The 24,968-nt window shown below is 57.9% G+C and overlaps 1 protein-coding gene across 1 annotated transcript in view; it reads right to left on the bottom strand.

Annotated features, from left to right (window-relative positions):
* LOC144740809 (aryl hydrocarbon receptor nuclear translocator-like) overlaps positions 1-24,968 on the bottom strand; it is a gene marked incomplete at its 3' end in the record, with an annotated part of 53,823 nt that overhangs the window by 27,271 nt on the left and 1,584 nt on the right. The window contains exons 3-9 of the mRNA XM_078623525.1: positions 20,497-20,599; positions 18,244-18,309; positions 15,220-15,305; positions 11,587-11,663; positions 10,096-10,230; positions 8,046-8,120; positions 6,884-7,035 (exon numbers count right to left, since the gene is read on the bottom strand). Of these exons, the coding sequence (XP_078479651.1) occupies positions 6,884-7,035; positions 8,046-8,120; positions 10,096-10,230; positions 11,587-11,663; positions 15,220-15,305; positions 18,244-18,309; positions 20,497-20,599 (694 nt within the window). The remainder of the gene's footprint in view (positions 1-6,883; positions 7,036-8,045; positions 8,121-10,095; positions 10,231-11,586; positions 11,664-15,219; positions 15,306-18,243; positions 18,310-20,496; positions 20,600-24,968) is intronic.

Raw genomic sequence — 24,968 nt, 5'->3', positions numbered from 1 at the left:
TGTCGTGGTGAGTGGGAGCTGAGTGTTGTGGTGAGTGGGAGCTGAGTGACGTGGTGAGTGGTGAGTGGGAGCTGAGTGACGTGGTGAGTGGGAGCTGAGCGTCGTGGTGAGTGGGAGCTGAGTGTTGTGGTGAGTGGGAGCTGAGTGACGTGGTGAGTGATGAGTGGGAGCTGAGTGTTGTGGTGAGTGGGAGCTGAGTGACGTGGTGAGTGGTGAGTGGGAGCTGAGTGACGTGGTGAGTGGGAGCTGAGTGTCGTGGTGAGAGGGAGCTGAGTGTCGTGGTGAGTGGGAGCTGAGTGTCGTGGTGAGAGGGAGCTGAGTGACGTGGTGAGAGGGAGCTGAGTGACGTGGTGAGAGGGAGCTGAGTGACGTGGTGAGTGGTGAGTGTCGTGGTGAGAGGGAGCTGAGTGACGTGGTGAGAGGGAGCTGAGTGACGTGGTGAGTGGGAGCTGAGTGTCGTGGTGAGTGGGAGCTGAGTGTCGTGGTGAGTGGTGAGTGTCGTGGTGAGTGGGAGCTGAGTGTCGTGGTGAGTGGGAGCTGAGTGTTGTGGTGAGTGGGAGCTGAGTGACGTGGTGAGTGGTGAGTGTTGTGGTGAGTGGGAGCTGAGTGTCGTGGTGAGTGGGAGCTGAGTGTTGTGGTGAGTGGGAGCTGAGTGACGTGGTGAGTGGTGAGTGGGAGCTGAGTGACGTGGTGAGTGGGAGCTGAGCGTCGTGGTGAGTGGGAGCTGAGTGTTGTGGTGAGTGGGAGCTGAGTGACGTGGTGAGTGATGAGTGGGAGCTGAGTGTTGTGGTGAGTGGGAGCTGAGTGACGTGGTGAGTGGTGAGTGGGAGCTGAGTGACGTGGTGAGTGGGAGCTGAGTGTCGTGGTGAGAGGGAGCTGAGTGTCGTGGTGAGTGGGAGCTGAGTGTCGTGGTGAGAGGGAGCTGAGTGACGTGGTGAGAGGGAGCTGAGTGACGTGGTGAGAGGGAGATGAGTGACGTGGTGAGTAGTGAGTGTCGTGGTGAGAGGGAGCTGAGTGACGTGGTGAGAGGGATCTGAGTGACGTGGTGAGTGGGAGCTGAGTGTCGTGGTGAGTGGGAGCTGAGTGTCGTGGTGAGTGGTGAGTGTCGTGGTGAGTGGGAGCTGAGTGTCGTGGTGAGTGGTGAGTGTCGTTGTGAGTGGGAGCTGAGTGTCGTGGTGAGTGGGAGCTGAGTGTCGTGGTGAGTGGGAGCTGAGTGACGTGGTGAGAGGGAGCTGAGTGTCGTGGTGAGTGGGAGCTGAGTGACGTGGTGAGAGGGAGCTGAGTGACGTGGTGAGAGGGAGCTGAGTGTCGTGGTGAGTGGGAGCTGAGTGTCGTGGTGAGAGGGAGCTGAGTGTCGTGGTGAGAGGGAGCTGAGTGTCGTGGTGAGAGGGAGCTGAGTGACGTGGTGAGAGGGAGCTGAGTGTCGTGGTGAGAGGGAGCTGAGTGACGTGGTGAGAGGGAGCTGAGTGTCATGGTGAGAGGGAGCTGAGTGACGTGGTGAGTGGGAGCTGAGTGTCGTGGTGAGAGGGAGCTGAGTGACGTGGTGAGAGGGAGCTGAGTGTCGTGGTGAGAGGGAGCTGAGTGTCGTGGTGAGTGGGAGCTGAGTGTCGTGGTGAGTGGGAGCTGAGTGACGTGGTGAGAGGGAGCTGAGTGTGGTGGTGAGTGGGAGCTGAGTGTCGTGGTGAGAGGGAGCTGAGTGTCGTGGTGAGAGGGAGCTGAGTGACGTGATGAGAGGGAGCGGAGTGTGGTGGTGAGTGGGAGCTGAGTGTCGTGGTGAGAGGGAGCTGAGTGACGTGGTGAGTGGGAGCTGAGTGACGTGGTGAGAGGGAGCTGAGTGTCGTGGTGAGAGGGAGCTGAGTGACGTGATGAGAGGGAGCTGAGTGTCGTGGTGAGTGGGAGCTGAGTGTGGTGAGTGGGAGCTGAGTGTCGTGGTGAGTGGTGAGTGTCATGGTGAGAGGGAGCTGAATGTTGTGGTGAGTGGGAGCTGAGTGACGTGGTGAGTGGTGAGTGTCGTGGTGAGAGGGAGCTGAGTGACGTGGTGAGAGGGAGCTGAGTGACGTGGTGAGTGGTGAGTGTCGTGGTGAGAGGGAGCTGAGTGTCGTGGTGAGAGGGAGCTGAGTGACGTGGTGTGAGGGAGCTGAGTGTCGTGGTGAGTGGGAGCTGAGTGTCGTGGTGAGTGGGAGCTGAGCGTCGTGGTGAGTGGGAGCTGAGTGTTGTGGTGAGTGGGAGCTGAGTGACGTGGTGAGTGGGAGCTGAGTGTCGTGGTGAGTGGGAGCTGAGTGTCGTGGTGAGAGGGAGCTGAGTGTCGTGGTGAGTGGGAGCTGAGTGTCGTTGTGAGTGGGAGCTGAGTGTCGTGGTGAGTGGGAGCTGAGTGTTGTGGTGAGTGGGAGCTGAGTGACGTGGTGAGTGGGAGCTGAGTGTCGTGGTGAGTGGGAGCTGAGTGTCGTGGTGAGTGGGAGCTGAGTGTCGTGGTGAGTGGGAGCTGAGTGTTGTGGTGAGTGGGAGCTGAGTGATGTGGTGAGTGGGAACTGAGTGTCGTGGTGAGTGGGAGCTGAGTGTCGTGGTGAGAGGGAGCTGAGTGTCGTGGTGAGTGGGAGCTGAGTGTCGTGGTGAGTGGGAGCTGAGTGTTGTGGTGAGTGGGAGCTGAGTGGCGTGGTGAGTGGTGAGTGGGAGCTGAGTGACGTGGTGAGTGGGAGCTGAGTGTCGTGGTGAGAGGGAGCTGAGTGTCGTGGTGAGAGGGATCTGAGTGTCGTGGTGAGAGGGAGCTGAGTGTCGTGGTGAGAGGGAGCTGAGTGTCATGGTGAGTGGGAGCTGAGTGTTGTGGTGAGTGGGAGCTGAGTGTCGTGGTGAGTGGGAGCTGAGTATTGTGGTGAGTGGGAGCTGAGTGTTGTGGTGAGTGGGAGCTGAGTGTTGTGGTGAGTGGGAGCTGAGTGTTGTGGTAAGTGGGAGCTGAGTGTCGTGGTGAGTGGGAGCTGAGTGTTGTGGTGAGTGGGAGCTGAGTGTTGTGGTGAGAGGGAGCTGAGTGTTGTGGTGAGTGGGAGCTGAGTGTTGTGGTGAGTGGGAGCTGAGTGTTGTGGTGAGTGGGAGCTGAGTGACGTGGTGAGTGGTGAGTAGGAGCTGAGTGACGTGGTGAGTGGGAGCTGAGTGTCGTGGTGAGTGGGAGCTGAGTGTCGTGGTGAGTGGGAGCTGAGTGTCGTGGTGAGTGGGAGCTGAGTGTCGTGGTGAGAGGGAGCTGAGTGTCGTGAGTGGGAGCTGAGTGTCGTGGTGAGTGGGAGCTGAGTGTTGTGGTGAGTGGGAGCTGAGTGACGTGGTGAGTGGGAGCTGAGTGTCGTAGTGAGTGGGAGCTGAGTGTCGTGGTGAGTGGGAGCTGAGTGTCGTGGTGAGTGGGAGCTGAGTGTTGTGGTGAGTGGGAGCTGAGTGACGTGGTGAGTGGGAGCTGAGTGTCGTGGTGAGTGGGAGCTGAGTGTCGTGGTGAGAGGGAGCTGAGTGTCGTGGTGAGTGGGAGCTGAGTGTCGTGGTGAGTGGGAGCTGAGTGTTGTGGTGAGTGGGAGCTGAGTGACGTGGTGAGTGGGAGCTGAGTGACGTGGTGAGTGGGAGCTGAGTGTCGTGGTGAGTGGGAGCTGAGTGTCGTGGTGAGTGGGAGCTGAGTGTTGTGGTGAGTGGGAACTGAGTGACGTGGTGAGTGGTGAGTGGGAGCTGAGTGACGTGGTGAGTGGGAGCTGAGTGTCGTGGTGAGTGGGAGCTGAGTGTCGTGGTGAGTGGGAGCTGAGTGTCGTGGTGAGTGGGAGCTGAGTGTTGTGGTGAGTGGGAGCTGAGTGTCGTGGTGAGTGGGAGCTGAGTGTTGTGGTGAGTGGGAGCTGAGTGACGTGGTGAGTGGTGAGTGGGAGCTGAGTGACGTGGTGAGTGGGAGCTGAGCGTCGTGGTGAGTGGGAGCTGAGTGTTGTGGTGAGTGGGAGCTGAGTGACGTGGTGAGTGATGAGTGGGAGCTGAGTGTTGTGGTGAGTGGGAGCTGAGTGACGTGGTGAGTGGTGAGTGGGAGCTGAGTGACGTGGTGAGTGGGAGCTGAGTGTCGTGGTGAGAGGGAGCTGAGTGTCGTGGTGAGTGGGAGCTGAGTGTCGTGGTGAGAGGGAGCTGAGTGACGTGGTGAGAGGGAGCTGAGTGACGTGGTGAGAGGGAGCTGAGTGACGTGGTGAGTGGTGAGTGTCGTGGTGAGAGGGAGCTGAGTGACGTGGTGAGAGGGAGCTGAGTGACGTGGTGAGTGGGAGCTGAGTGTCGTGGTGAGTGGGAGCTGAGTGTCGTGGTGAGTGGTGAGTGTCGTGGTGAGTGGGAGCTGAGTGTCGTGGTGAGTGGGAGCTGAGTGTTGTGGTGAGTGGGAGCTGAGTGACGTGGTGAGTGGTGAGTGTTGTGGTGAGTGGGAGCTGAGTGTCGTGGTGAGTGGGAGCTGAGTGTTGTGGTGAGTGGGAGCTGAGTGACGTGGTGAGTGGTGAGTGGGAGCTGAGTGACGTGGTGAGTGGGAGCTGAGCGTCGTGGTGAGTGGGAGCTGAGTGTTGTGGTGAGTGGGAGCTGAGTGACGTGGTGAGTGATGAGTGGGAGCTGAGTGTTGTGGTGAGTGGGAGCTGAGTGACGTGGTGAGTGGTGAGTGGGAGCTGAGTGACGTGGTGAGTGGGAGCTGAGTGTCGTGGTGAGAGGGAGCTGAGTGTCGTGGTGAGTGGGAGCTGAGTGTCGTGGTGAGAGGGAGCTGAGTGACGTGGTGAGAGGGAGCTGAGTGACGTGGTGAGAGGGAGCTGAGTGACGTGGTGAGTAGTGAGTGTCGTGGTGAGAGGGAGCTGAGTGACGTGGTGAGAGGGATCTGAGTGACGTGGTGAGTGGGAGCTGAGTGTCGTGGTGAGTGGGAGCTGAGTGTCGTGGTGAGTGGGAGCTGAGTGTCGTGGTGAGTGGGAGCTGAGTGTCGTGGTGAGTGGGAGCTGAGTGACGTGGTGAGAGGGAGCTGAGTGTCGTGGTGAGTGGGAGCTGAGTGACGTGGTGAGAGGGAGCTGAGTGACGTGGTGAGAGGGAGCTGAGTGTCGTGGTGAGTGGGAGCTGAGTGTCGTGGTGAGAGGGAGCTGAGTGTCGTGGTGAGAGGGAGCTGAGTGTCGTGGTGAGAGGGAGCTGAGTGACGTGGTGAGAGGGAGCTGAGTGTCGTGGTGAGAGGGAGCTGAGTGACGTGGTGAGAGGGAGCTGAGTGTCATGGTGAGAGGGAGCTGAGTGACGTGGTGAGTGGGAGCTGAGTGTCGTGGTGAGAGGGAGCTGAGTGACGTGGTGAGAGGGAGCTGAGTGTCGTGGTGAGAGGGAGCTGAGTGTCGTGGTGAGTGGGAGCTGAGTGTCGTGGTGAGTGGGAGCTGAGTGACGTGGTGAGAGGGAGCTGAGTGTGGTGGTGAGTGGGAGCTGAGTGTCGTGGTGAGAGGGAGCTGAGTGTCGTGGTGAGAGGGAGCTGAGTGACGTGATGAGAGGGAGCGGAGTGTGGTGGTGAGTGGGAGCTGAGTGTCGTGGTGAGAGGGAGCTGAGTGACGTGGTGAGTGGGAGCTGAGTGACGTGGTGAGAGGGAGCTGAGTGTCGTGGTGAGAGGGAGCTGAGTGACGTGATGAGAGGGAGCTGAGTGTCGTGGTGAGTGGGAGCTGAGTGTGGTGAGTGGGAGCTGAGTGTCGTGGTGAGTGGTGAGTGTCATGGTGAGAGGGAGCTGAATGTTGTGGTGAGTGGGAGCTGAGTGACGTGGTGAGTGGTGAGTGTCGTGGTGAGAGGGAGCTGAGTGACGTGGTGAGAGGGAGCTGAGTGACGTGGTGAGTGGTGAGTGTCGTGGTGAGAGGGAGCTGAGTGTCGTGGTGAGAGGGAGCTGAGTGACGTGGTGAGAGGGAGCTGAGTGTCGTGGTGAGAGGGAGCTGAGTGACGTGGTGAGAGGGAGCTGAGTGTCGTGGTGAGAGGGAGCTGAGTGACGTGGTGAGAGGGAGCTGAGTGTCGTGGTGAGAGGGAGCTGAGTGATGTGGTGAGTGGGAGCTGAGTGTCGTGGTGAGTGGGAGTTGAGTGACGTGGTGAGAGGGAGCTGAGTGTGGTGGTGAGTGACAGCACGAGGCAGCACCCCGCCCCCTCGTCCTCGCCTCCCGTGACCCCGTGACCCCGTCTCCCACCCGACAGACAGAGCGAGGCTCCGCGCGGGCGCCGCGTGGAGGGCCCAGCGCGGCGCTTCCTGCCATTGTGGCTCCAGCGGCCGAGACGGCGGCCAACTTTCCTCCCGCTCGCCGGGTCGCTGGCGTGTGGGCGGACGGGCGAGCGGACGGGCGAGCGCGTGGGAGGGAGGGCGAGCGGGAGCGTGGGAGAGCGAGCGCGTGGGAGGGTGAGCAGGCACGGCAGGTGGGAAGGCGAGCGAACGGGCGTGGGAGTGGTGAGTGGCTGGGTAGCTGAGCGGATGCGCGGGCGAGTGGGGAAACGAGGAAGATCGGGGAAATTGAGGCGTGCGAGGGCAGAAGGGCGAATCTGCGCACTGCATGATGGGAGCACGGACAAGAGGGTGAGTGGGGAGCCGGGACGAGTGGTGAGTGTCAGGCGGGGCGTGTGGGCGGACGGGCGAGCACGAGGGCACGGGTGAGAGGGTGAGAGGGTGAGGGGGGCAAGCAGAGGGACAACTAAAGTGTAGGCGACCAGGCGATCGGGGAGGCGAGTAGGAGGAAGGCGTGCGGGTGTGCTCCTGGGTGAGCAAGTGGACGTGAGCGGGCGAGTTCATGGGAGTGCGAGTGGGTGAACTCGTGGGTGAGTGAGCAGACAGGCGAGCGAGCGAGTGGGAGGGCGAGTGGGCTGATGAGCGAGCGTGTGGGCGAGTGGAGGGAGCGGGCGGGCGAGCGGGCGCACTCACTTGACGTTGGTGTTGGTGCACACGATGTACTCCACCTCGTCGGAGTAGGGGTTCTGGAATGTGAAGCTGCTCGTGCGCAGCCAGACCCACTCGCGGCCCTTGCTGCGGAAGCGGAACATCACCGACAGCACCTGGCCCTTGAGCTTCAGCACCTGCACGCACGCACGGCGACACGCCACCAACACGAGGCAAAGCTCCCCCGTGTAGCCTTAACAGACTTTTGGGGCAAGTGCCTTCCTTTTTTTTCCCTTCCCCGCACCTCCGACTAGCACGGCTGCCTCTGTACGTTGGGAGAGAAGCTCAACATACATACGGCTCGGGCACAAGTAGCACTTCTGCTGCTGTTGTTGCTATTGCTACTTCTGATACTTGTGCTCCTACTAATGCTGCTGCTGCTGTTGCTACTTCTGATACTTGTGCTCCTACTAATGCTGCTGCTGTTGCTACTTCTGATACTTGTGCTCCTACTAATGCTGCTGCTGTTGCTACTTCTGATACTTGTGCTCCTACTAATGCTGCTGCTGCTATTGCTACTTCTGATACTTGTGCTCCTACTAATGCTGCTGCTGCTGCTGCTGTTGCTACTTCTGATACTTGTGCTCCTACTAATGCTGCTGCTGCTATTGCTACTTCTGATACTTGTGCTCCTACTAATGCTGCTGCTGCTGCTGCTGTTGCTACTTCTGATACTTGTGCTCCTACTAATGCTGCTGCTGCTGCTATTGCTACTTCTGATACTTGTGCTCCTACTAATGCTGCTGCTGCTGTTGCTACTTCTGATACTTGTGCTCCTACTAATGCTGCTGCTGTTGCTACTTCTGATACTTGTGCTCCTACTAATGCTGCTGCTGCTGTTGCTACTTCTGATACTTGTGCTCCTACTAATGCTGCTGCTGTTGCTACTTCTGATACTTGTGCTCCTACTAATGCTGCTGCTGCTGTTGCTACTTCTGATACTTGTGCTCCTACTAATGCTGCTGCTGCTGTTGCTACTTCTGATACTTGTGCTCCTACTAATGCTGCTGCTGCTGTTGCTACTTCTGATACTTGTGCTCCTACTAATGCTGCTGCTGCTGCAGCTGCTGTTGCTATTGCTACTTCTGATACTTGTGCTCCTACTAATGCTGCTGCTGCTGCTGCAGCTGCAGGAGCAGCGGCTCACCTGCTGGAAGCTGTCGCGCACGTGGCTCTGATCCTCCGGGTGGCAGAATCCGACGGGATCCTTGCCGAGCAGCTCCTGACATCGCACAGCGCACGACGTCATCGCCAGTGGTGGTGTGGCGTGTGGTGTGACGTGTGTGGTGTGACGTGTGTGGTGGTGTGACGTGTGGTGTGACGTGTGTGTGGTGTGACGTGTGCGGTGGTGTGACGTGTGTGGTGGTGTGACGTGTGTGGTGGTGTGACGTGTGTGGTGGTGTGACGTGTGTGGTGGTGTGACGTGTGGTGTGACGTGTGTGTGGTGTGACGTGTGCGGTGGTGTGACGTGTGTGGTGGTGTGACGTGTGTGGTGGTGCGACGTGTGTAGTGGTGCGACGTGTGTGGTGGTGCGACGTGTGTGGTGGTGCGACGTGTGTGGTGGTGCGACGTGTGTGGTGGTGTGATGTGTGTGGTGGTGCGACGTGTGTGGTGGTGTGACGTGTGTGGTGGTGCGACGTGTGTGTGGTGTGACGTGTGTGGTGGTGTGACGTGTGTGGTGGTGCGACGTGTGTGGTGGTGCGACGTGTGTGTGGTGTGACGTGTGCGGTGGTGTGACGTGTGTGGTGGTGTGACGTGTGTGGTGGTGCGACGTGTGTGGTGGTGCGACGTGTGTGGTGGTGTGACGTGTGTGGTGGTGTGATGTGTGTGCTGGTGTGACGTGTGTGGTGGTGTGACGTGTGTGGTGGTGTGACGTGTGTGGTGGTGTGACGTGTGCGGTGGTGTGACGTGTGCGGTGGTGTGACGTGTGTGGTGGTGTGACGTGTGTGGTGGTGTGACGTGTGTGGTGGTGTGACGTGTGTGGTGGTGTGATGTGTGTGGTGGTGTGACGTGTGTGGTGGTGTGACGTGTGTGGTGGTGCGACGTGTGTGGTGGTGCGACGTGTGTGGTGGTGCGACGTGTGTGGTGGTGGGGTGTGTGTGGTGGTGTGACGTGTGTGGTGGTGTGACGTGTGTGGTGGTGTGACGTGTGTGGTGGTGTGACGTGTGTGGTGGTGGGGTGTGTGTGGTGGTGTGACGTGTGTGGTGGTGTGACGTGTGTGGTGGTGTGACGTGTGTGGTGGTGTGACGTGTGTGGTGGTGTGACGTGTGTGTGGTGTGACGTGTGTGGTGGTGTGACGTGTGTGTGGTGTGACGTGTGTGGTGGTGCGACGTGTGTGGTGGTGCGACGTGTGTGGTGGTGCGACGTGTGTGGTGGTGTGACGTGTGTGGTGGTGTGATGTGTGTGGTGGTGCGACGTGTGTGGTGGTGCGACGTGTGTGGTGGTGCGACGTGTGTGTGGTGTGACGTGTGCGGTGGTGTGACGTGTGTGGTGGTGTGACGTGTGTGGTGGTGCGACGTGTGTGGTGGTGCGACGTGTGTGGTGGTGTGACGTGTGTGGTGGTGTGATGTGTGTGCTGGTGTGACGTGTGTGGTGGTGTGACGTGTGTGGTGGTGTGACGTGTGTGGTGGTGTGACGTGTGCGGTGGTGTGACGTGTGCGGTGGTGTGACGTGTGTGGTGGTGTGACGTGTGTGGTGGTGTGACGTGTGTGGTGGTGTGACGTGTGTGGTGGTGTGATGTGTGTGGTGGTGTGACGTGTGTGGTGGTGTGACGTGTGTGGTGGTGCGACGTGTGTGGTGGTGCGACGTGTGTGGTGGTGCGACGTGTGTGGTGGTGGGGTGTGTGTGGTGGTGTGACGTGTGTGGTGGTGTGACGTGTGTGGTGGTGTGACGTGTGTGGTGGTGTGACGTGTGTGGTGGTGGGGTGTGTGTGGTGGTGTGACGTGTGTGGTGGTGTGACGTGTGTGGTGGTGCGACGTGTGTGGTGGTGTGACGTGTGTGGTGGTGGGGTGTGTGTGGTGGTGTGACGTGTGTGGTGGTGTGACGTGTGTGGTGGTGTGACGTGTGTGGTGGTGTGACGTGTGGTGGTGGTGTGACATGTGTGGTGGTGTGACGTGTGTGGTGCTGTGACGTGTGCGGTGGTGTGACGTGTGTGGTGGTGTGACGCGGGGGGGGGGGGGGGTGGCACCGGTCCCCACCTGCGGCTGGTACCCCAGCACTCCGGAGCAGCGGTGGTCCACGAAGGTGAAGGCGCCGTCGATGTTGTGGCGGGAGATGAACTCGGAGGGCAGCGAGGAGGCCGCCATGTCCCCGCAGTTTGGTGAGCTCGTCACCTGCACGCGTGAGATAGGACCCCGCGAGAATTTAAGACTCCCGGGGTCACGTGAGCCCCCAGGGTACCGATTCTGTTACAGCATCACGACTCCACGCACTCCTGGACCCCAGGCTGCAATCGCTCCATCACTCGCCCCCGGTGAAGCGCGCACCCCGCGTCTAAACGCCCAGATGTCATCACTGGACACGGGCGGCCGCTCTCTGCCCCCCCCCCCCACATCCACCGCACAGCTGGCAGTCGGCTCCAGGGCGACGCGGCAACAGCTGCGATGCTCAACGAGAACAACAAAACACGCGCGCGGACATCTGGGGCGGCGGTCGGTGCTCCTCCTCGCGCTGCAGCTCCGGCTCTGGGCGCGGGGCCGCGGTGCCGCGCGAGAGCTCTTGGCGCTCCTCTCTGCCCGGTTGCCGGGGCAGCAGCCGGCTGTGTGAGCGCGCACCCCGCGAGGAAGCGGCGCGCCGGCATGTGCGCGCCCGCGAGAGTGAGTGTGCCAGTGTGTCCGCGTGCGCGCGTTTGGCCGGATAGAGGGGGCTAAAAGGGCGCGACGTGGACTGGAGAAGATATGGAGCTGAGTGGACTTGTCGAAGACTGGTACCAGCGGTGTCAAGATCGGCTCGTGAAGGACGCTACTGGGCAGTTGGAGGCGGTCGCCCTCCAGTAACAATGGATGGCAGAGGAGCGACGCTCACAACAACGAGCAGAGTGGATAAAATTCAGCAAGTTGGCACAGTAGGAGGTACAACTGGTGCATCTGCCATCCATCTCAGTCAGTCAACCCATGGGACCTGCTGGGTCTGTCCCGTGACATCCTGCCAGCGAGCCTTCGAGAATTCACGCGCCTCGAAGTGTACACGGCCTGGCGCAGGCTCCGTGCTGACGTCAACGTCACTTAGTGGCCAATCGCGGTCATTGGTTACTATTGGTGCGTGTACGTGTGTGTGTGTGTGAGTGCGTGCTTTTACAGCTTGCACGGTGAGTTGCCAGCAGTGGCACACGCAATGAGTGGGGGGTTCACACCACATGGGCGGCGGGCACAACTTGGGCACAACGTTGGCACAACTTGGGCACAACGTTGGCACAACGTTGGCACAACTTGGGCACAACGTTGGCACAACTTGGGCACAACTTGGGCGCAATGTTGGCACGACGTTGGCATACGCGGACCACGAGAGCCTCGCCGCTGGACAAGGGATGGAGACGCCGCCCCAGTGGGTGCCGGGGCACTTTGCACGGCGGCTTCATTCCTCACTCAATATTTTCCGGCTCGCTTGTCGACTGGAGTAGGTGCCGCGTGACTATTAGTCTCGGCCCACAGCGAGAGGTCTACTGGATGCAGTGCTCCGTCCGAATTCACCTGGAGGCGGCCGATGGCGACCAGGCAGTACTTGCTCCCTTGCGACGCCTCCGAGTCCTCCTCCGTCATGGTCATGCCTGGGGGGGGAGGGGGAGGAGAGGGAAGCACCCGTCACGCCTCGACGCCACGCGGAACGGCTCTCGCCTGCGCGGAAGGGAGGTGGCGCACCTGGGGTAGACACCTGGCGGAGGAGGCCGGGCACACCCGCTCGCAGCTGGCGGATTCACGCGAGATCAGGCGCTCGTGCCGCTCTAGTAAAGCTCCGTACCGAGCGTCGCTGCTCGGCTCCGCGTGGCGAGCGTGACTTGGGGGGCCGACCGACAGGGGAAGATGACTCACGGCGTGGATCGCTTCTCTACAAAACATCATCGCCGAGTCTCGAAATCTCCCGCTGCGTTGGGAAGGGATTTGGCCAACGCCGTCCGAGACGACGAGAGTTCCGCTCCGGAGAGCCCCGCGGCCGCACGAGAGGGCACAGCGCTCGCGAGATCCTCGCCAACCCGACGCGCCGTGCTGCCGTTGCATAGCCCGGGAGGGATTCGGGAGACTCCACGCAGATCTCCACGCGATCCGCCGGCCCTCTGCACTCGAAAGCGCCGGCTCAGAGCCGTCCGCCGCCGACCGCAGCTGGCGCGACAACCAGAAGAGAGCGAAACGCACTGTCCTGAAGCGGACAGCACGAACACAAAGACAACATTTGCGCGTAGAGCTTGGGACGGGCTCGTCAGACTCGGTGCGCCACGTTTTGGCCGGAGACATCAAACCGGAGCGTTACCGCCGCTGCCCTTGGCGGCGTGAGGGCGCCGGCGACGTGGGGCTGATTTACAGAGGGGGGGGGGGGGGTCTGGGGGAAGGGGGGGGTCTGGGGGAGGGAGGGGGTCTGGGGGAGGGGGGGGGGTCTGGGGGAGGGGGGGGGGTCTGGGGGAGGGCGACATCGCGAGTCCAGGGCCCCACGGCGCGCGGTCGAGGGGGATGTTTGCGGGGTCGCTCTGCCCGGCCCCCCGCCGTGCCCCGCCGTGCCCCGCCGGGCCGCCTGCCGGGGCCGCCTGCTGCGGGGGCTGTCGGGCACGCGGTGGACTCGGCCTCGCCGGTGGGAGCGGTGGCGCAGCGCCACCAACCCGGGCCACCCGAGTTCGACTCCTGCACGTGCCCGATAACAATCCCCTAGGTCGACTCGACACTGGGGAGACAAAGGCGGCCGTGTGCGGTGTGACCTGCCCCAACAGTCTGGATTTTGTCGGTTTCTGCAGAATCTCCCAGGATGCGTCATGCCTGACCGCCTTTGTTTCCCCTATGGCGGTGTTTACCACCACACTAGGTACCCATTTAAGGCCGAGTAGACGTAGGGGAAGCCCGGGTCTGCAGACGCCAATCATCACCGACGTTGCCTTTAGCTCAGAATTTAAATCGGGTCACCGGGTTCATTGCGCAACGTGCGAGCCACTGCGCCAGACACCAACACACAACAACACAGACAAAGATCCCCTGTATAGCCTTTACCAGACCCATGGGGCAAGTGCTGTTCGCGAGCACCGATGAAGACTGGCACAGTGCACGAGGGGTGGTGTGGTCAGCCTTTATCTCCAGATTGCTGATGTTTACAGCACCGGATACTTAAGGCTGAGTCGACCTAGGGGAGGCCCAGGAATGGTTAATGTATTCGTCACCGGTGTTGGCCGCGAGCGGAAATCAAACTCGGGTCTCCTATCTCGTGGCACAGTGCGCTAACCACTGCGCCACCGCTCCCTACACACGCCAGCAAACACAGCTGCACACATCAACAGATACACGCACAGCAACACACACACACAGCACGTGTCCTCTGACACGCACACACATCGCCACGCATCATGAGATGCGTTATTAAAAAACACACGTGTCTGTGCGCGCGTGTGCATGGGGAGCGGTTCGCGTGTCGCGCTGACGAACCCGGCGACCAGAGTTCGAGTCCTGATCGCGGCCAACACCACTGACCATTATCTAAATCGGTCCAAGGCCTCCTCTAGGTGGACTCAACCTTGAAAATATATAGTACCTGGTGCGTTGTGTAAACATCAGCACTGTGGAGTCAAAGGCGTTCGTTGGAGCATGGCGCTGGTCACACCGACCCCTCGAGTGCTGTGCCGACCTTCGTGGATGGGCTACTCGCTAACAGCACTTTCCTCAACAGGCTGCGTTATCTATATGGGGTGTCTTTGTGTGCGTGTGTGCCTGTGCGGCGCCCTATGAAATTATAAACACATCAAAACAAAGTGACACGAGGCAGCATCGTCAGCTGCGGCGCCCTGGCAGAAAAACAGCAACATTCGCAACTATTCGGGCAGAGGGGAGAGAGGGGGAGCAGGGACGGAGGCGGGGGACGAGCGGGGGGAGAAAATAAACGGGAGCAGAGAGACGAGGAGATGGGGAGGGAGACGGGGAGGTGGGGGGGAGGGAGATAGGGGGGGGAGACGGGGAGGTGGGGAGATGGGGGGGAGATGGGGAGAGAGACCGGGAGGGAGACGGGGAGATGGGGAGGGAGATGGGGAGGTGGGGGGGGAGGGAGATGGGGGGGGGGGGGAGACGGGGAGGTGGGGAGATGGGGGGGAGATGGGGGGGAGATGGGGAGAGAGACCGGGAGGGAGACAGGGAGATGGGGAGGGAGACGGGGAGATGGGGGGGGGAGATGGGGGGGAGACGGGGAGAGAAAAAGGGGGAGAGGGAAACAGGGCGATGGGGAGGGGAGAGGGGGAGGGGTGCGAGGGGGGGAAGAGGAGGACAGGAAGAAGCGAATCACGCGAGCGAGGAAAGTTTGGCAGAGTGCGATGCGAGCGCGTGCATCGGTGTGCGCGTGGGGGGAGCGGTGGCGTAGTGATTAGCGCACTTTGCTATGAACCCGGGGTTGACCCAAGTTCGATTCCCGAAATATGTGATCTAGTCCTGAGCCTCCCGTCGGTCGACTCAACCTTAAATGAGTTCCTGACGCGGTGCGTGGCCACACACACCCTCGTCTGCCGTGTCGACCTGCATAGGAGCTCTCGAACAGCCCTTGCCACGATATAGTCTGCTCAAGGCTATACGGAAGACCTTCGTATTTTTAGTTTTGTGTGTTTGTGTGCACCTGCAGTTATTGCAGTGGCGGATCCAATGGAGGGGTGGTGGTGGGGGGGGGGGTTGAGCCCCCCCCCCCCACCACTGCCTCCCCCTTGAGTCCTCGGAAATTGGTATTTTATTGATACACAAATACCGTGCATGGTTAGAAATCTCACAACACCCGAGCAGGACGCGTGTGCGCGTGTGTGTGTGCGCGTGTCTGCGTGCACGTGGTCGTGTGTGTGTGCGCGTGTCTGCGTGCACGTGGTCGTGTGTGTGTGCGCGTGTCTGCGTGCACGTGGTTGTGTGCGTGTGTTGTGGGGAGCGGTGGCGTAGCGGTTAGCGCGTTGAGCGACGAACTCCGGTGGTCCGAGTTCGATTCCCGCTCACGGGCAGCAGCAGTGGGCCCTCTCCTGGCTCAACTCGGCGTTGACGTTCACACACAGTGCGTCGTGTGTCAACATTGGCACTGGGAGAGAGAGAGACAAAGGCGGCCGGGCATTGCGTTGGCAAGCTGGCGGCGTGTGGCAGGGCTGCCCTGGGGGCTCTTTAACGTCTCACCGGCGGGCGGCCAGGCCTTGATGTAGCCCGTGCAGTGCACCACGGCGTGCTGCGCCTCGCCCTCCTTCACGGGGCCCAGGCTGTTCCTGCGTGCGGCGGGGACACCGCGTCAGTGCCACCACCTCGTCAACGTCGTCATCATCATCATCATCATCGCCATCATCATCATCGCCATCATCATCATCGCCATCATCATCATCGCCATCATCATCGCCATCATTATCATCATCGCCATCATCGCCATCATCGCCATCATCATCATCATCGCCATCATCACCATCATCATCAAAATCATCGCCATCATCATCTTCATCGCCATCATCATCATCATCATCGCCATCATCGCCATCATCATCGCCATCGCCATCATCATCGCCATCATCATCATCGCCATCATCATCATCATCATCGCCATCATCATCTTCATCGCCATCATCATCGCCATCATCATCATCGCCATCGCCATCGCCATCATCATCGCCATCATCGCCATCATCATCATCATCATCGCCATCATCATCAACATCATCATCATCACCATCATCATCGCCATCATCGCCATCATCATCATCATCGCCATCATCATCAACATCATCATCATCACCATCATCATCGCCATCATCGCCATCATCATCATCATCGCCATCGCCATCATCATCGCCATCATCATCATCGCCATCATCATCATCATCATCGCCATCATCATCTTCATCGCCATCATCATCGCCATCATCATCATCGCCATCGCCATCATCATCGCCATCATCGCCATCATCATCATCATCATCGCCATCATCATCAACATCATCATCATCACCATCATCATCGCCATCATCGCCATCATCATCATCATCGCCATCATCATCAACATCATCATCATCACCATCATCATCGCCATCATCATCGCCATCATCATCATCATCGCCATCATCGCCATCATCATCGCCACCCAGTGCCGGATTAAGCGAGTGCAGGGCCTGCAGCATATGGTATTCAGGGGCCTTAAATAATAATAAAAAAAACACGTAAATATTAAAACATAAAATGTTTCACTTGCATAGTAAAGTAATTGTAATTTTTCATTTGCTATACAGCCAGACAACACGACAAATCTCTAACCGTAAACACCCAGTCGTTCATAAAAGTTTAAGGCAGTATAGTACTATAGTAATAGAGCAAGTGCAGGATCACTGAACCGGAATTGATAGCTTGAAAGCATTTAGCACGGGGCCCTTGAAAGTGCGGGGCCCGTAGCTACTGCACATGTAGCTACTACATGTGTAGCTACTACACATGTAGTAGCTACACATGTAGCTACTACATGTGTAGTAGCTACTACACATGTAGTAGCTACTGCACATGTAGCTACTGCACGTGTAGCTACTACACGTGTAGCTACTGCACATGTAGCTACTACATGTGTAGCTACTAGTGTAGCTACTACACGTGTAGCTACTGCACGTGTAGCTACTGCACGTGTAGCTACTAGTGTAGCTACTACACGTGTAGCTACTACACGTGTAGCTACTACACGTGTAGTAGCTACACGTGTAGCTGCTGCACGTGTAGCTACTACACGTGTAGCTACTACACGTGTAGCTACTACACGTGTAGTAGCTACACGTGTAGCTGCTGCACGTGTAGCTACTACACGTGTAGCTACTACACGTGTAGCTACTACACATGTAGCTACTACATGTGTAGTAGCTACACGTGCAGTAGCAAAAGTAGCTACATATGTGGCTACTTTTGGTACGAGAATCATCCGGCACTGTCACCATCATCATCATCGCCATCATTGCCAAGATCGTCATCGCCCATCATCCACCACTCGCACATCATCACCATTACTTGGTCACCAATGATCAACATCGTTATCATCATAATGTATGTTATCTCATATGTGTTCACACATCACACACACAAACGCCGCACGCGCAAACAATTTTTACAAAGACAAAAGATCCCCTTGTGGCCTTCAACAGACTGTTGGGGCAAGTGCTGTTCGCGAGCAGCTGTGAAGGCCGACCGAGAATTGAATTCGGGTTGGTAGCGCAGTGCGCTAACCACGACACTACCGCTCCTAACACACACCACACACACACACACCACACAAAACAGACACCACACACACCACACACACACCACACACACCACACATGCGCACACACCACACAACACACGCACACACACCACACACAACACATGCACACACCACACAAAACACACACCACACGCACAACACACAACACACGCACACACACAACACACACACCACACAACACACGCACACACACCACACACACCCCACACACACAACACACACAACAGACACACACCACACACACAACACACGCACATACCACACCACACGCAAACCACACACACGCACACACACCACACACACAACACACACACAGAAGGATGTCTCTCGCCGTCTGTCCGCCGACGCCAGAATGCCGGGATTATGATTGTTGTAGATTCTGACGATGTTCATGTATTTCTTAGGAACCTGACGCTGATCCTCGCCGCACGCCGGGGGAGTGTCGGGTTTCGCTGCCCGCGACGGAGCTTACGGACTGACCACGGTTTCACCCCCATGTCCCCACCGTGACCCTCGTGTCCCCACCGTGACCCCCGTGTCCCCACCGTGACCCCCGCATCCACCGTGAACCCGCGTGTCCCCACGGTGACCCCGTGTCCCCACCGTGACCCCACGGTGACCCCCGTGTCCACCATGACCCTGTGACCCCTGTGTCCCCCGTGTCCCCACCATGACCCCCGTGACCCCACGGTGACCCCCGTGTCCACCGTGACCCCCGTGTCTACCATGACCCTGTGACCCCACGGTGACCCCAGTGTCCCCACGGTGACCCCCGTGTCCCCACCGTGACCCCAGTGACCCCACGGTGACCCCCGTGTCTACTGTGACCCCCGTGTCTACCATGACCCTGTGTCCCCACCGTGACCCCGTAACCCCACGGTGACCCCCGTGTCCACCATGACCCTGTGACCCCCATTCACCGGTAGCGGTTGCGGAGGTGACCCAAGCGGTTGGCAGTGACCGGGTCCACGGGCGCCGTGCCGCACCTGGCACGCGTCAGGGTTCAGCACAGGGTCAGGGAGGGGTTGATTGGCAGAATCAGGCATAAGAGTTGGGTATAGGGTTAGAACCAGCGATAGGTTTATGGTTAAGGAGAGGGGTAGGCTTAGGGGTATTCGTGTTATGGATAGGATTAGGGTAGTGTGAGGAGTAGTAGGGGTAGTGTTAGTATCAGAGGCAGTAGGGTTAGTGTTCGGGTATGTGTATTGGTAGTATAAGGACTGGCAGCGTTGGTGTAAGGGAATCGTGTTAGGGGTAGTAGTCGTAATACTGTCGTATTAGTAGTGGTAGTATATGCAGTAGTAGTAGTAGTCGTGTTAGTGTATGTAGAAGTAGTGTAGTAGTAGTGTATTAGTAGTGTGGTGTATGTAGTAGTAGTAGTCGTGTTAGTGTATGTAGAAGTAGTGTTAGTGTATGTCGTAGTAGCGTAGTAGTAGTGTATGTGTAGTGGTAGTGTAGTAGTAGTAGTGTAGTAGTAGTGTAGTAGTAGTGTAGTAGTAGTAGTGTAGTAGTAGTGTAGTAGTAGTAGTGTAGTAGTAGTGTAGTAGTAGTGTAGTAGTGTAGTAGTAGTGTAGTAGTAGTAGTGTAGTAGTGTAGTAGTGTAGTAGTAGTAGTGGTAGTGTAGTAGTAGTGTAGTAGTAGTGGTAGTGTAGTAGTAGTAGTGTTGGAGTATGAGTAGTGGTAGTGTAGTAGTAGTGTTAATGTAGTAGTAGTAGTGTAGTAGTAGTAGTGTAGGTATGAGTAGTGGTAGTGTAGTAGTAGTGTAGTAGTAGTAGTGTAGTAGTAGTAGTGTAGTAGTAGTAGTGTTGGAGTATGAGTAGTGGTAGTGTAGTAGTAGTGGTGTAGTAGTGGTAGTGTAGTAGTAGTGTAGTAGTAGTAGTGTAGTAGTAGTGGTGTAGTAGTAGTAGTGTTGGAGTATGAGTAGTAGTAGTGTAGTAGTAGTGTAGTAGTAGTGGTAGTGTAGTAGTAGTGTAGTAGTAGTAGTGTAGTAGTAGTAGTGTAGTAGTAGTGTTGGAGTATGAGTAGTGGTAGTGTAGTAGTAGTGTAGTAGTAGTAGTGTAGTAGTGGTGTAGTAGTAGTAGTGTTGGAGTATGAGTAGTAGTAGTGTAGTAGTAGTGTTGGAGTATGAGTAGTGGTAGTGTAGTAGTAGTGTAGTGGTGTAGTAGTGGTGTAGTAGTAGTAGTGTTGGAGTATGAGTAGTGGTAGTGTAGTAGTGTAGTAGTAGTAGTGTTGGAGTATGAGTAGTGGTAGTGTAGTAGTGTAGTAGTAGTAGTGTAGTAGTAGTGTAGGTATGAGTAGTGGTAGTAGTAGTGTAGTAGTGGTAGTGTAGTAGTAGTAGTGTTGGAGTATGAGTAGTGGTAGTGTAGTAGTAGTGTAGTAGTAGTAGTGTAGTGTAGTAATGTAGTAGTGGTGTAGTAGTAGTAGTGTTGGAGTATGAGTAGTGGTAGTGTAGTAGTGTAGTAGTAGTAGTGTTGGAGTATGAGTAGTGGTAGTGTAGTAGTGGTAGTGTAGTAGTAGTGTAGTAGTAGTAGTGTAGTAGTAGTGTAGTAGTAGTAGTGTAGTAGTAGTAGTGTTGGAGTATGAGTAGTGGTAGTGTAGTAGTGTAGTAGTAGTAGTGTTGGAGTATGAGTAGTGGTAGTGTAGTAGTGTAGTAGTAGTAGTGTAGTAGTAGTAGTGTAGTAGTAGTGGTAGTGTAGTAGTAGTAGTGTTGGAGTATGAGTAGTGGTAGTGTAGTAGTAGTGTTAGAGTATGAGTAGTGGTAGTGTAGTAGTGGTAGTGTAGTAGTAGTGTAGTAGTAGTGTAGTAGTAGTGTTAGAGCATGAGTAGTGGTAGTGTAGTAGTGTAGTAGTAGTAGTGTAGTAGTAGTAGTAGTGTAGTAGTAGTGGTAGTGTAGTAGTAGTAGTGTTGGAGTATGAGTAGTGGTAGTGTAGTAGTAGTAGTGGTAGTGTAGTAGTAGTGTAGTAGTAGTGTAGTAGTAGTAGTGTTGGAGTATGAGTAGTGGTAGTGTAGTAGTGGTAGTGTAGTAGTAGTGTAGTAGTAGTGTTGGAGTATGAGTAGTGGTAGTGTAGTAGTGTAGTAGTAGTAGTGTAGTAGTAGTAGTGTAGTAGTAGTAGTGTAGTAGTAGTAGTGTAGTAGTAGTGGTAGTGTTGGGGGTCACGCCACCCGCCCCCTACCGCATGCGGCTGATGAAGGAGCGCCGCGAGCCCATGCACATGCGCATGGACGACTGCTGGCCCTCCTTCTTCACGGTGCCCGTCTTCAGGTCCAGGATGCGGCCTGAGCAACAGCACGGGGAGGGGGCCGGTGGGGGGGGGGGGCATGGGAGGGGGGGGGGTTACTCCTGAACCCCCCTCAGTCACCCCCCTGGCCTTGTCAGCCACCCCAGACGACGACCCCTTGTTGTCCCCTTGGCTGTCCCCTCCCTGCGCCTCCTGGTTACCCCAAAGGAACCCCCCAACCCGGGGAGCCACCACGACCACCCCTACATCCACGTGCCCCCTCAGCTACCCACCCCCCCGCTAAGACGATCGAGGTGGCCGTCACTGAGGTGTGGGTTTGCGTGGCGTCTAGCGCAGAGCCGCAGGTGCGCGGCTCGCCCAGCGTGTCGCGGCTACACCGTGCGCTCGAGACGAGGGAGAGAGGCAGAGGGTCACTACTCATAGACGGAGGAGACGGGGCGGTAGAGAGAGATGTGGAGCCTGCACTCGAGCAGGGGCATGGAGCCCGCAGCGCGTGCGGCTGCGAGGGTGGTGGGGGGGGGCAGGGAGTTCCAAATCGCTGGGGTGACGGGGGGCCAGCAGAGCAGAAGGAGCGACCTCCCACTGAGTAGAGGTTGACTGGGAGGAGTTCAGAATGGATCGTTCCGGCCACCTGCTTCGAGACCCCCTCTGGCTGCCTGCGTCCGAGACCCCCACGGCGTCCCCGGCACTTCGCAATCAGAATCTTTCCCAGAGGCGGGTCACGTGCACCCTTGACCCCGACGGTCTCCCCCCCCCTCCCACTACCCCCTGCGTGTTGGGGGGGTCCCGGATCGGTGAGTGGGGGGGGGCTGCGGCACTCGTCCCGCGTCGACAAGGGTGGGGGGGGCGACTCTCGCTCTGCCCGCCGGCGACGGTGCCGCGAGTCCCGCGTTCTTTGTTTCAGCTGCATCGCCTCTGCGCGAGGCTGCGCGGGCACGTCGTTGTGCATCTAGAGACAAAGGTCCCCCAGGTGGCCTCTAAAGACCGTTAGGACAAGTGCCCCGGCGAGCGCCTATCAAGGGGCCGGCGTTGCCGCGCGAACCCGGGTCGTGGGGAGGGAGGGACGGGGTGGTCAGCACCGCCGTACCCAAGCCGCCTTTGTCTCCCCCAGCGCTCGTGTTTTGCACCACGGCACTGGCTGGCCGAGTCAGCCTCGGATGTCACTCGCCGCTGACGAGAGCCGTGGACGGGGAAACGAACCCTGGCCGCTTGGGTTCGCAGTGCGGTGGCGCTAAACCGCCGTGCCACCGCTCCCCGCACACTCGACGTGTGGACGCGGTACACACGTGTCGCGGGCGTGCACAACACAAACCACATGCGTGTCGGGTCTGTTTTGTTAATCTTCACCAAATTCATTGCAATCGCGCTGCGGACAGTCACGGCACGAGAGCGGTTTCCGTTCGAAACCTCTCACGGCCAGCGAGCAGTGCATCACCACGTGACGAGAACGGTCCGCTGAAGGAGATATCACAGAACGACTTCTGATATCTCGAGTGACCTCGTATCCTCACTCCGGGTGGGGGTGGGGGCGGTGTTAATTGCAATTTTAAAAAACTACTTTCTCAGAGCTCGAATTTTTGCAAAATTAAGTGAACAAACTTTTAACGTGACGTGGTATTTTGTGCAGTAATTGTAGTGGTGGTGTCACACACAGATAGGTAATGATGTGTGTACGTGTGTGTAGGTGTAAGCGTGTGTGTGTGTGTAAGTATGGGTTTGCGGTGGTGGTGTCACACAAGCAGCGGTGTGTAGATGTGCGTGTGTGTGTGCGGGTGTGTGTGTGCGGGTGTGTGTAGGTGCGGGTGTATGTGTGTGTGCGGATGTATGTAGGTGCGGGTGTGTGTGTGTGGTGGTATCACACACAGGCAGGCAGGCCCAGGCAGGGTGACTGGTTTGTCCGTCCGTCTGCCCACGCGTGCCACACCCGACACAAACACCCACGCACACCGTCACACGCACACCCCGCACAGAGGCACAGATCCAGTATCCCCCCACCCTCCCCCTACTAGAGACGTAGTGCAGAGTGTTGGGGCCTGAATGGCGTTGTTGAGGCCTCACCACACCACCCCCTTGTGAGGCACCAGGCAGGCCTTCTCAGAGGCTCACATCCCGTATACACACACACGCACACACCTACACACACACACCTATACAGACACACCTGTACACACACGCACACACCTATACAGACACACCTGTACACACACACGCACACACCTATACAGACACACATGTACACACACACGCACACACCTATACACACACTTATACAGACACACCTGTACACACACGCACACACCTATACACACACACACTTATACAGACACCTATACACACACACCTTTTACAAACCCCGCACACAGCGAGACCATCATGCACAACGCACGTCATTATCCCCCCCACCCCCCACCTCTTGTTTCCATCAGTGTTTGTCCGATGGAGAGACTCGCCCCCGCCATATGAACGTGTAATCTTCTGTCTGCGCTGGCTCGGGCCCGTACACAGGAGATGGCCACCACGTCGGCGGCAGTGCGAGGAAATCACTTTGGCTTTTTATCTTTCCCGTGATCCCTTCCTCCCTCCACGCCTCCACTCCCTCTCCGCAGTGATCCGCGCATGTCTCCCTCTGCCATCCCTCCTCCACTCCATTCCCCTACTCTTTGGTTCTTTAGGTAAAGTCACGTAGGTAGGAACATAAATAATAGATTCCTCCAATACCCCCCTCTGCTCCTCACCCTTCCCTCCCTCCCTCCCTCGTCTCCCTCCCTCCCTCCCAGTCTGACCCGCTTACCTCCTCTTTCTTCCCCCCCCGGCCCCGCCCCCGGGTGAGGAATGCGCCCTAACGAGTCGGGATTCTTGGAAAGCGGCGGCGTTCGGCTCGGCGCGGCGCTCCGGCCCCGCGATTCCGGGAACCCTTCGCTGCTCCGCGCTGCTCGCGATTATTTTGTGTCTTTTTGTCGGCCCGCATTTCTTGGGCGGTTTCCAATTCTCCACACACACCCCACCGTCCCCTCTTGTTTTTTGTCTTGCGGCGAAAAGATGAGAGGGAGCGGGAGAGTGAGACAGAGAGAGAGACAGAGACAGGGAGAGAGACAGGGGGAGTGAGACAGGGAGAGTGAGACAGGGAGAGTGAGACAGGGAGAGTGAGACAGGGAGAGTGAGACAGGGAGAGAGAGACAGGGAGAGAGAGACAGGGAGAGAGAGACAGGAAGAGAGAGACAGGGAGAGAGAGACAGGGAGAGAGAGACAGGGAGAGAGAGACAGGGAGAGGGAGAGACAGGGAGAGAGAGACAGGGAGAGTGAGACAGGGAGAGAGAGAGACAGGGAGAGTGAGACAGGGAGAGTGAGACAGGGAGAGAGAGACAGGGAGAGAGAGACAGTGAGAGTGAGACAGGGAGAGAGAGACAGGGAGAGTGAGACAGGGAGAGTGAGACAGGGAGAGAGAGACAGGGAGAGTGAGACAGGGAGAGAGAGAGACAGGGAGAGTGAGACAGGGAGAGTGAGACAGGGAGAGAGAGACAGGGAGAGAGAGACAGGGAGAGTGAGACAGTGAGAGTGAGACAGGGAGAGTGAGACAGGGAGAGAGAGACAGGGAGAGAGAGGGAGCGGGAGAGTGAGACAGGGAGAGAGAGAGACAGGGAGAGTGAGACAGGGAGAGTGAGACAGGGAGAGTGAGACAGGGAGAGTGAGACAGGGAGAGAGAGACAGGGGGAGAGAGAGACAGGCAAGGAAGGGGAGGGGGGGTGCATGCGCGTGTGCGCGCGTCTGTCCGCAAGCGATGTGACGAGGATGCCCTCTAGCGGCCACTGCTCACTCCAGCACCTTCCTCGTCTCACTCGTTCCTCGCGACTCTCTTCGACCCACGACTCCCTGCCGGGCAGAGTGTCTTGCAGCCCCTTGTCAGCCAGAAGCCGGCAAACGCTCCCTCGCTCAAGACGTTGGACAGAGCTTCTTCTCGAGCCGTCGAACGTCTCCCCGCACTGGGCGCGTTTGGCGACTGCCACCGCACACACACGGTGAGCTCGGCTCTTCAGTTGCGACCCTGATGTTGTCTGCGGCGAGGGGATCCCATCAGAGCAGGCGAACCGGGGACGAGCCGAGTCAACACGCAGGCGGTGCGCGGCAGCGTGGCACGGGCTCAAGCTCTCAGCCTTGTCCAGACCACGGGCTCAAGAGAACTGAACGTGTGGCCACTGTGCCGCTGGGCGACCACCGAGTCAGGGAGTTGAGGCGGCGTGGCCACGGGGTGCTTGGTGAACTCGTCAACAATCTCTGCCTCCTCTCCCTCCCTTCTTACATCCCTTCATGACTCTTTCCCTCCCTGCGTCCACTCCTTCCCAGCCTGCATGCATCCCTCTCTCCCTCCACTCCCCCCCTCTCTCACTCCCCCCCCCCTCACGCCCCCA

This window comes from Lampetra planeri, unplaced genomic scaffold, assembly GCF_965212315.1.
Source record: "Lampetra planeri unplaced genomic scaffold, kcLamPlan1.2.h2 scaffold_304, whole genome shotgun sequence".
Classification (NCBI taxonomy): domain Eukaryota; kingdom Metazoa; phylum Chordata; class Hyperoartia; order Petromyzontiformes; family Petromyzontidae; genus Lampetra; species Lampetra planeri.
The sequence above is the reverse complement of the archived record's forward strand: the minus strand, read 5'-3'. Positions and strand labels throughout refer to the sequence as shown.